This window comes from Pundamilia nyererei, unplaced genomic scaffold (assembly GCF_000239375.1).
Source record: "Pundamilia nyererei isolate P.nyererei 1_Seehausen unplaced genomic scaffold, PunNye1.0 scaffold00002, whole genome shotgun sequence".
NCBI lineage: Eukaryota > Metazoa > Chordata > Actinopteri > Cichliformes > Cichlidae > Pundamilia > Pundamilia nyererei.
The window spans coordinates 3,671,605-3,684,644 of record NW_005187403.1 but is presented as its reverse complement, the minus strand read 5'-3'; the positions used below and the strand labels follow the sequence as shown (position 1 = coordinate 3,684,644).

Below are 13,040 nucleotides of genomic sequence, written 5' to 3'. Positions count from 1 at the left end.
TTTTTATTAAACGTCTACATCTGTTTTATACCTAGCATATAAATGGAAGTCTGTTCCTTCTTCTGAAGCATTTTATTGTTGTTGTTTTTTTTCTTATTGAGCCATCAGAACTTTTTAATCATTATAATTCACAGCAGCTGTCAGGTTGTGGAGCTATTTGCAGTCAAGAATGAAATTACAAAACCATTAGAAACAAGCCCAGTCCTGTTTTTGTACTAAAACCTACCCTTACTACTAGGATTAACCAGCCTTCTATCAAATTCTATCAAGACCGATAGACTTAGGGGCAGGCTGACAACTTAAAATGTCTGTCAGCTGTGGATTTACTGGGTCAGACAGAGACTTGGTCCCTCTGTAAATAGAGTTCAGAAGGCACTTGACATGTCTAGAAATTGGTTGGAATAAAAGCGAGCTGTGAGCGAGCACAGGGCGAAGACAGTGAAGATGGGAGCTGTGATTTTCTGGGAGGAGAGTGCATTTCTCAGAGGCTTAAAAGAGCCCCACTGTCTCTTTCTTTTTCCCTTTTCATGAAGAATCCTCTGCAAAGGGAAACTTCATTGTTAATCGTGGCATCTCTGAAAGAGGAGGATTAGCATTGCTCAGAGCTGCAAGGCCTTGCAGTCTCTGCAAGAACACAATTGTTATCTACTCGACCTTCAGAACCCTCAGATTTATGCTGTTTTGTAATTTGTAATCACTTGATCTCTTTCTGAATATCTTGATCTCTTGGGAAGGATTGAGATTCCTCCTCCAATAATACATTTTACGTTTTTGTTTTTTTATCTCATTGTGGATATCAGTGCCCAACAATGTAATATATCAGCATCAACATCACCACATAGTGCATCCACTGTATTCACTTCACTGCACATTTTTATGACTAATTGTACAGGACAAACAGTTTGTTTGCACTGTAAAGCTCCTGATTAATAGCTACTACATGCCCCATTTTTCAACATAAATTGCATCGAGCTTTAAATTTTAGTGGATGTGTTTAAAAGGTTAAGATACACCATATTACAGACTATTTGAAGACGGAAGATACACGTTGTGGGAAATGTTGAATTGGTGAATAATAATTATGTGTAGTGGGCTTCAAATGTGCAGTGCATTGATGAGAGATTTTTCTTTATCTCTTTCATTTTAGGATTCAATGAAAATGTCCGTGTGCGTCCATGAGAACCGAAAATCGCGAGCCAGCACCGGCTCCATGAACATCTACCTTTTTCACAAGTCCTCCTATGCCGACAGCGTCCTTATGCACCTCAACTCGCTGCGGCAGCAAAGGCTTTTCACCGACGTCTTGCTCCATGCTGGCAGCCGCTCCTTTCCCTGCCACCGCGCAGTGCTGGCTGCCTGCAGTCGCTACTTTGAGGCCATGTTCAGCGGTGGCCTGAGGGAGAGTCAGGCCAGTGAGGTTGACTTCCGTGATTCGATCCACCCGGAGGTTTTGGAGCTCCTGCTGGATTACGCTTATTCATCACGGGTGGTCATCAATGAGGAGAATGCAGAGTCGTTGTTGGAGGCTGGGGACATGTTGGAATTTCAGGACATCCGGGATGCCTGCGCAGAATTCTTAGAGAGAAACCTTCACCCATCCAACTGCCTTGGCATGCTTCTGTTGTCAGACGCCCATCAGTGTACCAAGCTGTCAGAGCTCTCCTGGGGCATGTGCCTCAGCAACTTTCCTGCTATTTGCAAGACGGAGGACTTCCTCCAACTGCCCAAAGATATGGTGGTGCAGCTTTTATCACATGAGGAGCTAGAGACAGAAGACGAGAGACTGGTTTACGAAGCTGCTCTTAACTGGATCAACTACGACTTGGAAAGGAGGCACTGCCATCTCCCGGAGCTCCTGAGAACGGTTCGCCTTGCGCTATTGCCTGCCATCTTTTTAATGGAGAACGTCTCTACCGAAGAGCTAATTAACTCCCAGGCCAAGAGCAAGGAGCTGGTGGATGAAGCTATTCGCTGTAAGCTGAAAATCCTGCAGAACGATGGCGTTGTTAACAGCCCATGTGCTCGACCAAGAAAAACCAGCCATGCCCTGTTTCTTCTAGGTGGCCAGACTTTCATGTGTGACAAGTTGTACCTTGTGGACCAGAAAGCCAAAGAGATCATCCCAAAGGCTGACATCCCCAGTCCACGGAAGGAGTTTAGTGCCTGTGCAATTGGATGTAAGGTGTACATCACTGGTGGCAGAGGCTCAGAAAATGGCGTGTCCAAAGATGTTTGGGTCTATGACACTGTCCACGAGGAATGGTCAAAGGCGGCACCCATGCTGATTGCCAGGTTCGGCCACGGGTCTGCAGAGCTGAAACACTGTCTCTACGTCGTAGGTGGTCACACCGCAGCGACAGGCTGCCTTCCAGCTTCTCCATCAGTGTCTCTCAAACAGGTGGAGCAGTTTGACCCCGTGGCAAACAAGTGGACAATGGTAGCTCCTCTGAGAGAGGGTGTGAGCAACGCAGCAGTAGTTAGCGTCAAACTCAAACTCTTTGCTTTCGGAGGAACCAGCGTCACCCACGACAAGCTGCCCAAGGTGCAGTGCTACGATCCGCAGGAGAACCGATGGACCGTGCCTGCATCCTGCCCTCAGCCATGGCGCTACACAGCCGCCGCTGTCCTGGGAAACCAGATCTTCGTCATGGGCGGAGACACAGAGTTCTCAGCATGCTCGGCATACAAGTTCAGCAGCGAGAGCTACCAGTGGACAAAAGTGGGTGATGTGACTGCCAAGAGGATGAGCTGCCAGGCTGTGGCATCAGGGAACAAACTCTATGTGGTGGGTGGGTACTTTGGCACACAGAGGTGTAAAACTCTGGACTGCTATGACCCCACACTGGATGCGTGGAACAGCATAACTACAGTGCCATACTCACTCATTCCTACTGCTTTTGTCAGCACCTGGAAACATCTACCTGCTTGAGTTCAGAACCCTCTACATGCACCCTTTCCATTAGGTAAGATTGTGCTCCTGATACCTTTGATTTTACGTGCCTTGTGGAGTACTGGTATTATGGGATATATGAGAACAGTTGTATGAAGCAGGTTTTTTTTGTTTCAGTTGGAGCTGTAAAAAAATCCAATAAATTGCCTGAAGTAACTGGAAATTTAACTAGAAATACGAAAAAAAAAAAACCCCACCTCAGCAGTACACTTCCCTTCTGTTTGAGACTAGCACCTCGAGGCTATGTTAGCCACTGCTATAAGACACCTGACTTTTTGACAGCTCTGTCAGCATTCGTGTTTGATCTAGGGCAGTCCAAGGGTCGGGTTTTCCCAAGGGAAATCATACAGTTTGATCCTTTTTTAAGAACCCTCCATCACAAATCTGACAGTGCTACACTAGAGCGATTCTTTGAAGCAACCTTTGAAGGGTTTGACAGTTTTTGGTAGTATAAACACTCAGTATTGAATTGCATTATTAATGTTTTACCCCCGTATAGATGTATGTCTATGTGAATTGCATTTAGAGTTTGAAGTATCATGATTTTAAAGTTAAAAAGAATTCAGGCCTGTAACATGATGCAATTTTTCACTCTGTTAGGCTTTTAGATTTTCACAATAAGAGTTATACTGGCACGATAAGTGGAGTGGAGGGCAGACCAGTGGGGGATTGATAGGGCTTGTGTGCTTTAGTTAAGTGAGTTATGCGGCTGCGGGGATGGGCCGAAGGACAGAGAGGGTAATTGAAAGAGAATAGGATACTTTTATTGCTCCTGTGGGGGAAATCTCTCTAAGAGGGAAAAAGGGGTCTGCCAATTAGACAAGCTCCACACCAGCAGGCTGCAACACCCCAGCGCGGATAATCCACTCTCAGTTGCCTTCCTTTGATGAGGTTATGGTCTTTACACTGGGTGAGAGGGAGGTGGCCGGCGACTCACGCAGTGTCGGAAACCATTCATCATCAGCTACAAGATGAGGCGACTGCGAGAAGTGGCAGCGAGGGACATGAGGAGGCGTTGTAAAGCTAGACGGCGTGAGACCTACCCCTCAGCCCACTCAAACACACACCATCCTTCATAGTAGTGGCCTCGCTCTGAAAATTTACGGTCTCTTCCGGTTCCGTCTGTGCCTTCCTGGTCTTATTTTTAACTACGGTCTCCGGCTCTGATGGTAAATAGGCTGGACGTATGTGGAGCATGGGTAGTGAGCTGGCAAACCTGATCTTTCTGCGCACTGCAGGCTGGAGGGTCATGATCACATCACATCAGACAATCACTGCAACCTACTCCGATGCCCACGCACACATAGCCTTGCAGACAGTCTTTCATTTTTCTCTATTTTTTTCTGAAATGGCTAGCAGGTATGAATGCAAAGTACTGACATACACAAACGGTGTCCCACTTGATAATCCCAGGAAACTGCTCGGAGTGGCATCACTGCTATAAGGCTGTGGTGTTCCTCTTTACTGGATGAAATATTTTGGCATTGTTTCTTTTTTTTTTGTGACTTGTCTCTGAAAGAGAGACTGAAGGCCTGAACTATCTGTAAGCCAGCGCAATAAAATGCTCAGTGAAGTGAATAATCCTGCCACTAATTTAATAGAGAATTTGTTTTTTTTCTGTGTCTGCCTGTCATGGCAACTGACAGTCTACTCAATGAACGCGGTGAAAAGATGAAATGTGGAGGAATGGAAAAGAAGGCTGACTGTTTAGGAATAAAAGGAGAATGAAGGATGTTAGACCTCACAGGAGGAGATTGTAGCTGTGAGGGGAAAAAACGAAGTTTGCAGTCTTTTTCTCCCAGGGGAAAATTCCTAACTCCTCTTTGAGTTCTCCTTTTTTATTTTCTCAGAAAGCTGTTAGCAGGGAAAAATGGTTGAAGAATTACCACCAAAATGCCTAATGTGAGCCATAACAGAATCATTTTAGGCCTCAGTCTTTGTATGGGTGAAGCGAATATAATGGTTGATGGCTTTTGTTAGCATCAGATGAAGCCACGCTAGCTTTTTCTCAATTTTCCACAGTTAGCTGCTAAGCTAAACTAAGATAAGCTAAGCTAAGCTAAGCTAATAATCCCATCTTTTAGAACATGTCAGAGTAATCAGGCTTCAAACAACAAACTATTGACATAAAAGTAAACAAATGGAGATCACACAGTATCCACTGCTTTAAATACTCTAGCAAATCTGTGTTAATCTCTGGACTAAAACAAAACTCAGGACTCCAGTTTTCTGACTACTAATAATTTTGAACAGAAATCCAGTACTTAAATAGGTTTCTGGATCTGAAGGTACACAACAGCACTACCCATACGGGGAGAGTGTAACACAGACATATACTCATATGCACTTCACTCATCTCTTTTCACTCTCTGTGTGTTTATGCACTACTTTGCATTTAATCACGAGTTATTATTATTAGTTTCTTCCTGTTAAAAAGGGGAGTTTTTCCTTCCCACTGTTGCCAAGTGCTTGCTCATAGAGGGTTGTCTGACTGTTGTGGTTTTCTCTGTATTATTGTAGTGTCTTTACCTTACAGTATATAGCACCTCGAGGTGACTATTGTTGTGGTTTGGCGCAATGTATAAACAAAATGGAATTTAATTAAACTGAATATACTGCTAACAGAAGGAAACTTGTAACCAACATGTGAGGCACGCTCACCCAAATGACACCAAACACTACACTTCTCTCACTGTGGTTCCCAGCAATACATTCACTGAGTTTGAATTAGATTCACTGATTCTGCAGTAAAACACAACCTGTGGACTGTTCATACGCCTAAATTGTTGTTTAGATCATGTGCATCACTCATGTCTGTCATGATTATTAAGTGAATTAAACACAATCCAATACTGCTCATGTAAAGACAAATACACGTCTCCAAAAAGCTGACTCAACAGCAGGGATACAGTCCACTAGGCAGGAGTTTGGTTTTATTTTGTGCACCCTGACTCTTTAGACAGAAAAAAAATCTTTTATTCCTAATCCATCTTCTGTACTGTTTTGATTAATTAAAAGGTCACCTTTAAACTGTTTAGCACTGTTTGCTTTCAGGCATTTTCACCTTATTAGCCTGCCTAATGAGTCTTTCTTTTCTCTCTCCCTTAGATTTCCCTGTTTTGCATCATCTACTGGTCTCCCAACTGTGAAGAAGCACGCATTCTTTTTCTCCAAAAGAGACACTGAGCAGTGATGTACAGACGCCCGCATTCATTTTGATGTTGCAAAGAGGCAAAAAAAGAAAGAAGAAAAAAAATCAGAGGCATGGACAGATGGACGCTTTCACTAGAACGATGCCATCTCTCGTTTTGTGAGATGGAAGCTGAGGCGTACAGTAAAAAGAAGTTCACGCAAACAAACCAAACAAACTGCTGCTTGGCACAAACTCCCACTCTGCGTGGGGCATTTTACACTTGTGCTTTCATGCTGCCACTGGCGTGCTGAAAACATATCACACTACCTGCATTTCTTTCCCCCCGTTCAGTCATGAAATGCTTGTTAAGACTTTATTGTTGTTTTTAAATATTAAGAGAAAAAGAAGAAAAAAATGTATAGCATGACAGATGCCCTGTTTAGATTGCTGGAGGTAGAACACGAGGATAGGTTAAAGTTTGACTGAACATGGATGATTTATAGAAGGTAGAATGAAGGAGCGAACACCCCCTCAGTCCTCTAATAAGCTCTTCTGTTTGTATCTTCTTTTGCGTCGTTTCAAGCTTGTGCGTCTAACAGCTGTGACACAGAAACAAACCAGGCAGTGACAGGGCACTGCCTGGTTTGTGAGGTTTTGATGGCCAACACAAGCTGAGTTGGAAGAGGTTGGAGGGGTAGATCTGTGCATGGCCAAGGAGTGGGATGGGGTGAAGGTGCCTTGAGGTCATGACCTTACATGTTTGCATGTGACGCTCGCTGAACCAACCCACTGTACACAGGGCTGGGCGGATTTCGGCAGGCTCGGAAGGAACGCCGTAACACTTCATGCTGTAAAAGACTGGCTTTGCTTCTGACAAAAGCAGCGGCTCGCTCGCCTGAGTCGTAGCTGAACCCTTTTTTGAGCATGTTCGTGGTGATTCGCTAAGAAAACAAACAAAAGATAACAAAAAAACTGGCATGGACTCTCGTCACCTTAAACGCAAACTGAGAAGTTATCAGTTTCTTCTTAAACTTGCTGCAATGTAGTCTTAATTTATATGGCAATGAATACTCTTGTTATGTTAAGATGTTTTAATCGTATTTATTTTCTTCTCTGCCTGTGTTCATTACGTGAATGTATGTTTGGGTTATGTTGTGCATGGCCGGTTGTTGTGTTTTAATTTCATCGCAGTTGGGGCGGGCGGCTGTATTTTGGACAGTCCAGTTTTTTGCGTGAGGTACTTGGTTCTTTTAAGAGAAACCTCTCCCAGGGTTTCATGGATGCAAGAGGCAGAATGACTCACACTATGGATAATGTAAAGCAGTCATTAGCAAGACTATAGAGTCCCTTACACTATAGAAGACTGAACGGCTTTGAAAGAAATGTTGTTTTAATTCTCTTTAAGCTCTAATCTGGGTCCAAACTTGCCTTAAATCAGCCTAAATAGGAGACCAAATGAAGTGGGTTAGATGAACCATAAAACAGAAAAGGCTGGCAGATCGGTGCAGTATATGACCCAGTACCAACAAGGGAGAGTAACCCTGACATGGCTAAGATTGTGACAGCTGGACGACTGTCACATGTGCTAACTTGGCTTCTCATGAGTCTTTGTAATCATTAGGTTAAGAACTCCAGTAAGCTGTGCATTGTTAAGGGCAGACACCACAGTGCTTTTCACCATAGTGTCATTCATACACATTAAAAAAAAGAAGAAAAAAAAAAGAGGTATCCGAAGACCAAAACATGTGTCATTAAACACTTTCATATGAAACACTTGGCAACATTAATCAGCGTTTTTCATCTGTGTGTCTGTCTGTGTGACCTGAACATTGGCATTTTACATTTGAATATTAATGGTATCATTGAATTTCAATGTAAGAGGTAATGTTTTGGTGGAATATGTATGTAATTTTTTTTAAACTTCTATGTGCAGTCAAATTAAATCAACAGGGGATTAACAGCCCAGTAAATTCTGCTTCAGCGCCTCAAGCCACCCAAAAGTTCCCTTTTATTGTCAATTTCAGGACAAACCATTGTGGCTCCATAAGTTTGACCTCATCCAACCACGGAACACGGAGCCTCCGGCCCCGCCAATCAGACGGGAGTACTTCTTTCCCTGTAGAACACAAGTTTCCCTGGCAACAAGAGAGTAATGAATGCCCCTTCAATTTGCACCTAATTGCTGAGTGGCATTTCCCATTTCAGCTCTTTGCCCTCCTTTATCCTCTTGTTTTATCTGGAAATCCAGCCGGCTCAGAATCGGACGCAGTATCTTGCTTTCATGTGTTGATGTAAATTAAGCCACCGTCGGTGTGCATCGGTTCCTTTTGTCATGTAAGAGTTTTAATTTCTATTTTTATGGCATTATTTTGTACATGTGATTTTTTTCACAATGTGAAATTCATGGCTAAATAAACATGAGAGTTTTTTCCTCTTGACTGTAAAGTGTTGTGTCTTTCTTCTCAGTGCCAAAAACCATTTGTCCATTGGCTTGTTTTAACGCGGTGGTGGTGGTGTGTATTTTAAAGGGCGCAAGGCAGCTTCAGCACAGCATAGGAGACTTTCTGCACTGCTGCATGTTTCACATATTTCGGCAGCTTTGGGGTGAACGCAGCAGCCAGAGCGTCCTGAGGTATTTAAGGCAGTATATCATGCGTACGGCTTTTGTTCTGTGGAGGAGGGACTGAAATCATCTTATCTGTGCCCCTGGCTTCTGAGCTTCCTGCACAAGAACAGCCAGATACTTTCCCTTTCTCTGTCAAGTCACCTTGGCAACAGCAACCTTTTTTTTTCCCTGCCAACTGTGGGGGCTGGAAGACATCATGAAATCTTAAAAAGCACCTCCCCAGCCCTGACTCCCCCTCTCACTTTTTACACCCCCTCCCCCTCCTCTATCTTCCAATGAAATGTATTGCAAAGCAGCACGCTAGTAGTGAAGTCCTTGCTGCTTTAGGACGTCCCCAGGTTTTAACAAGTAACAAGTTTTAACATCCCATCAGCCCGCGACCGCAGAGCGCACCGCCACCGGCTGAGTTCCTCCAGCTCCAGCCCTGCTGACTCTGTTTACATTCTTCGCCCTGACACAACTCCTGACCGGTGACATGTGGTTGAGAAACACCAGTTCTACTGGATCCCCGACCCTCATGCAAGCAAAAACACGCTGGAGGGGAGGGGATGGTGGCTTGAGAAATAAACAAGTGTTTTTTCTGACTGTGTCAGCATGTGCTGAGATGTTGTGAAAAAACAAAAAAAGCTGTGAAAAATCGTACCGGCACCATTTTCACTTTTCTTACAAGAATGTTTTTCTCAAGCACTCTGAGATCCGGGGGAAAAAAACAACATCAAGCTGACACTGAAGGTTAAATGCGGGGGCTTTGTGTGTGGGAGGCCCCTCTGTGCCTCAACAGTCCCTTCATTAATCAAGACAGGAAGTTGGGCTTCCTGTCCGCCAGGATGTCGGCCTTACCCCCCACCTCCCTGCGCGTCCCAGACCATACCGAGGGTGGCTCGACCCTTTAGCACTGTGAATCCTTTGGGTGCTGTAAGCTTATGCAGAACTTGGCTTGAACAGACTAAAAGTCTAGGATTTTGTGTGGGCAGTCTGTATGTGTGGCCGAGTGTGATAAAAACAATGTACCTACATGTCACCGTCGCCTGGCAACGCAGGCATTAGGCTTGACTCAGTAATGTGCACACACGCACACGCGCACACAGACAAAAACATTTCAGATGTTTTTCCAGTAAAATATAAAAACTGCACATTTGTTGATCTTTACCACCACTCTGTGTTTTGTAAATGTCAGCAGATGATCTGGAACATGAATGAAAGATGAATGAAAAAGTATCAAAGGTCTTATTGATTTATTTATACAAATTTTGAGATGGGGCACAAAAATGTTCCTGATCAATTAAATATAGTTACGTGGCTATATGGTATCATTGTATTTTATTCATTTTGCATTAGAAGGCCAAAACAAACAGTGCATAAGTCTCAGTGCTGGTTTGTCTGGGGTACTGAACTCCAAGATCTTTGGTTCCTATAGAAAATACAAATACATATACAGATATTTAGTTTCATTTTATTTTTGGATTCTTCCATTTCTCAAAACTGATGGGCACTGTAGTTTTTAACTTTACTGCTACTCAAGCATGAGTCAGAGTGCATTTTATGTCGGTGACTTTTTACAGTTGTTTACGAGTACACATGTGATGCACTGATGAGTACTTCCAGCATTGGCACTGTGTATGTGAGATGGCCCCAGAATGAGGGCGAACATTTGGCAAATGATGTTTTTAATTGCCTTTGGAAACAATAAAGCTCCATGGTACAAAGAAATTACAGCATACAACATCAGATTAGTACTATGCTCACAGTAGGGGGAAGGCTTCTGAGAGTTAAATGTGCATATTCTCTTCAACCTAAAGCCATAAATACAATATCAGGATGACATGCCACAGAGCGGCAGTGTCAGACATGAGGCCTAGGGGGCCAGTATCGACCCGGCAAAGACTCAATTAGCCCAGTGGATGGCTTTGGAAAATAGGAAGGATTTCTATACTACATGAAAGCAATAAATTGATCTAAAATTTATTATTAGCACAGAGGAAGCATACTAAAAAAGAGGACGTTTTCTGTAAATTAACGAAACCCTAATATTTGTTTGATTTTATAACTACGGGACACTCTGTGCTACCAGAACTTTGTGTGCAATTTTACACACATTATCATGTCATTTCACTGGTCAAGCCCACAGTACATTTGCATAATGACTGAAACCAGCCCACTGAAGGAGCAATGGGCTGGGAGGTCAGTTCCTTAATCTTAATTATGCAAATTCTCATGACCATTGATCAACACCACTGACCAAAATCCACTGATCAAAGCCCCCCCAAGGATCGGGTCCCCTGACACAAACAGAGTAACGTAGTGTTTGCTGTCAAGTGCCAGGAGGATTGCCAGGATTTATACATCGGGGAAACCAAACAACCTCTGGCGAAGCGGATGGAACAACACAGAAGAGCCACCTCATCAGGCCAGGACTCTGCAGTCTATTTACACCTACAGGCCAGTGGATACTCTTTCAAGGATGAGGATGTGCACATCTTGGACAGGGAGGAACGCTGGTTTGAGCGCGGAGTCAAGGAGGTCATTTATGTGAAAAGGGAAAGACCATCAATGAATCGAGGAGGGGGCCTAAGGGTACATCTTTCGCCATCTTACAATGCTGTGATTGCAGCCATTGCCCAACTCTCTGTGAATGGTACTCACGGCCATTGATCAGTGGGTTTTAGTCAGTGGTTGCTGATCAATGGTCATGAGAATTTGCATAATTAAGATTAAGGAACTGACCTCCCAGCCCATTGTTCCTTCAGTGGGCTGGTTTCAGCCATTATGCAAATGTACTGTTTATAAGATTTGGGGAAACCTGCAGTCAGCTGAGACTGAAGAAGTCACTTGGATGAGTGACGAAACGTTTCTCCCACAAAACGCTACGTCCAGATGAACAGAATCAACTTTTGGAGACAGCTGTGCGGAGGTTCAGGTACATGGACACAAAGCTGGAAGCTTCTTTGGTTTTGCCCAACCACGAAATTTTCATGCCATTCAGGGTGGAGCTGGTTCAAACCGCCCCAGACAGACACTGTGATCATGCCAGGAATGTTTTCGAAATGAGAGAGCCTTCCACTGGGCTGTGCTCGCTCTGACCTATGAGTTACATCAGCATTCAGGCAGGCAGCTGAAAACCAATCTGCCTCAGGCAAGGGTACTGTGTCAGGGGCCAGTGTGCCACTGTCACATGTCCCAAAATGAAGCTTATAGCAGAAAAAAAAAAATCCACATGATAAAGTTAATCTTTCACTTAAAAATTTAAAAAGTTTTCAAAGTACTCTCTAAAATAACTTCATAGCACAAGTACACCAGGTTTCCCTTTGAAATATTATATTACATTTTCTAGATTGCTTGAAAATGCAATGGTGACATTGAAATGTTTTGGTATTTCTTTTGAACCTTGTTGTTTTCTGTGTCCTTCAGTGAAGTTTAATTTACTTTCAAAAGCCCTTCAGCAGATGCTGCTTATCTAGACCACAAAGCAGACTCAGGAGATAACATAACGGGCAGGAAAAAAAGAAAAATGATAAACTGCTAAAGAAAAGGCCATGCAAGGCTCAGGTCACAGAAGACTTTCAAAACCTTCCTCTAACCTTTATCAAGGCTTCCTTTTAACTGCAGACAGGAATGTCTGCAGAGATGTTCTATGGTTTTGGCTTATTGCTGTTTGTCTCTACTAATTTAAATTTCCATTACATGTTTGTTTTTGCTTCTTTCTTTTTTTTTAAACGAGTTTATTCCAGTTCATTTAAAACACCTTTGTTCGTTTTATTTATCCTCCACAGCACGGCTCTTGCATTGTTGTGAGAAAGCTGAATGAAAATGGATGGGCAGAAAATAAGTCTGAGGAAGTCTCTCCTAATCCACAATGACTCTGTTTCTTATTCTTTTATTTATCTTTGCCCTGTGCTTTTGTCTCTTGCTTGTGTCATTAATGTAGCCTCCCCCAAGGATAATCCCACTGACCCTGTCCTTCAAATTTTGTGGGTATCCCTGGAAAGACATCCTGCTGATTATGGTGCTTTGCAGCCACAAGCTAATTTACTGCTTTACATCACCTGAAGTGAGATGAGGACATTAAGAAAAGTGCTTTAATTAAAAGAACACAAGGGAGCTACTAATGCATGACTGACCTTGGTTTTGTTCACCTCTCAGTCCAAGTGCAAATTTAGACAGCAAACTTAGTTTGTTAAAGTTTTGCTTCATAAAAAAAGGAGGGAAGGTGCCTGTTGTTGTTGTGCCTGTCAATAAACACGTGAGGTGAGCACCATGACTCACAGGAAGAAGAAGTTGTTGTTAATGACTTGTTCAATAAAGTAGTGTTCAGCAAGAGCTTTCCTGCTCCT

General features: G+C 43.3%; 1 protein-coding gene across 1 annotated transcript in view; it reads left to right on the top strand.

Annotated features, from left to right (window-relative positions):
• The window catches only part of enc1 (ectodermal-neural cortex 1), a 12,416-nt gene extending 3,888 nt beyond the window's left edge, over nt 1-8,528 (top strand). The window contains exons 2-3 of the mRNA XM_005720185.1: nt 1,148-2,963; nt 6,059-8,528. Coding sequence (XP_005720242.1) covers nt 1,154-2,929 — 1,776 coding nt within the window. The 5' untranslated portion in view covers nt 1,148-1,153 and the 3' untranslated portion in view covers nt 2,930-2,963; nt 6,059-8,528. The remainder of the gene's footprint in view (nt 1-1,147; nt 2,964-6,058) is intronic.
• The last annotated feature ends 4,512 nt before the right edge of the window (nt 8,529-13,040 follow it).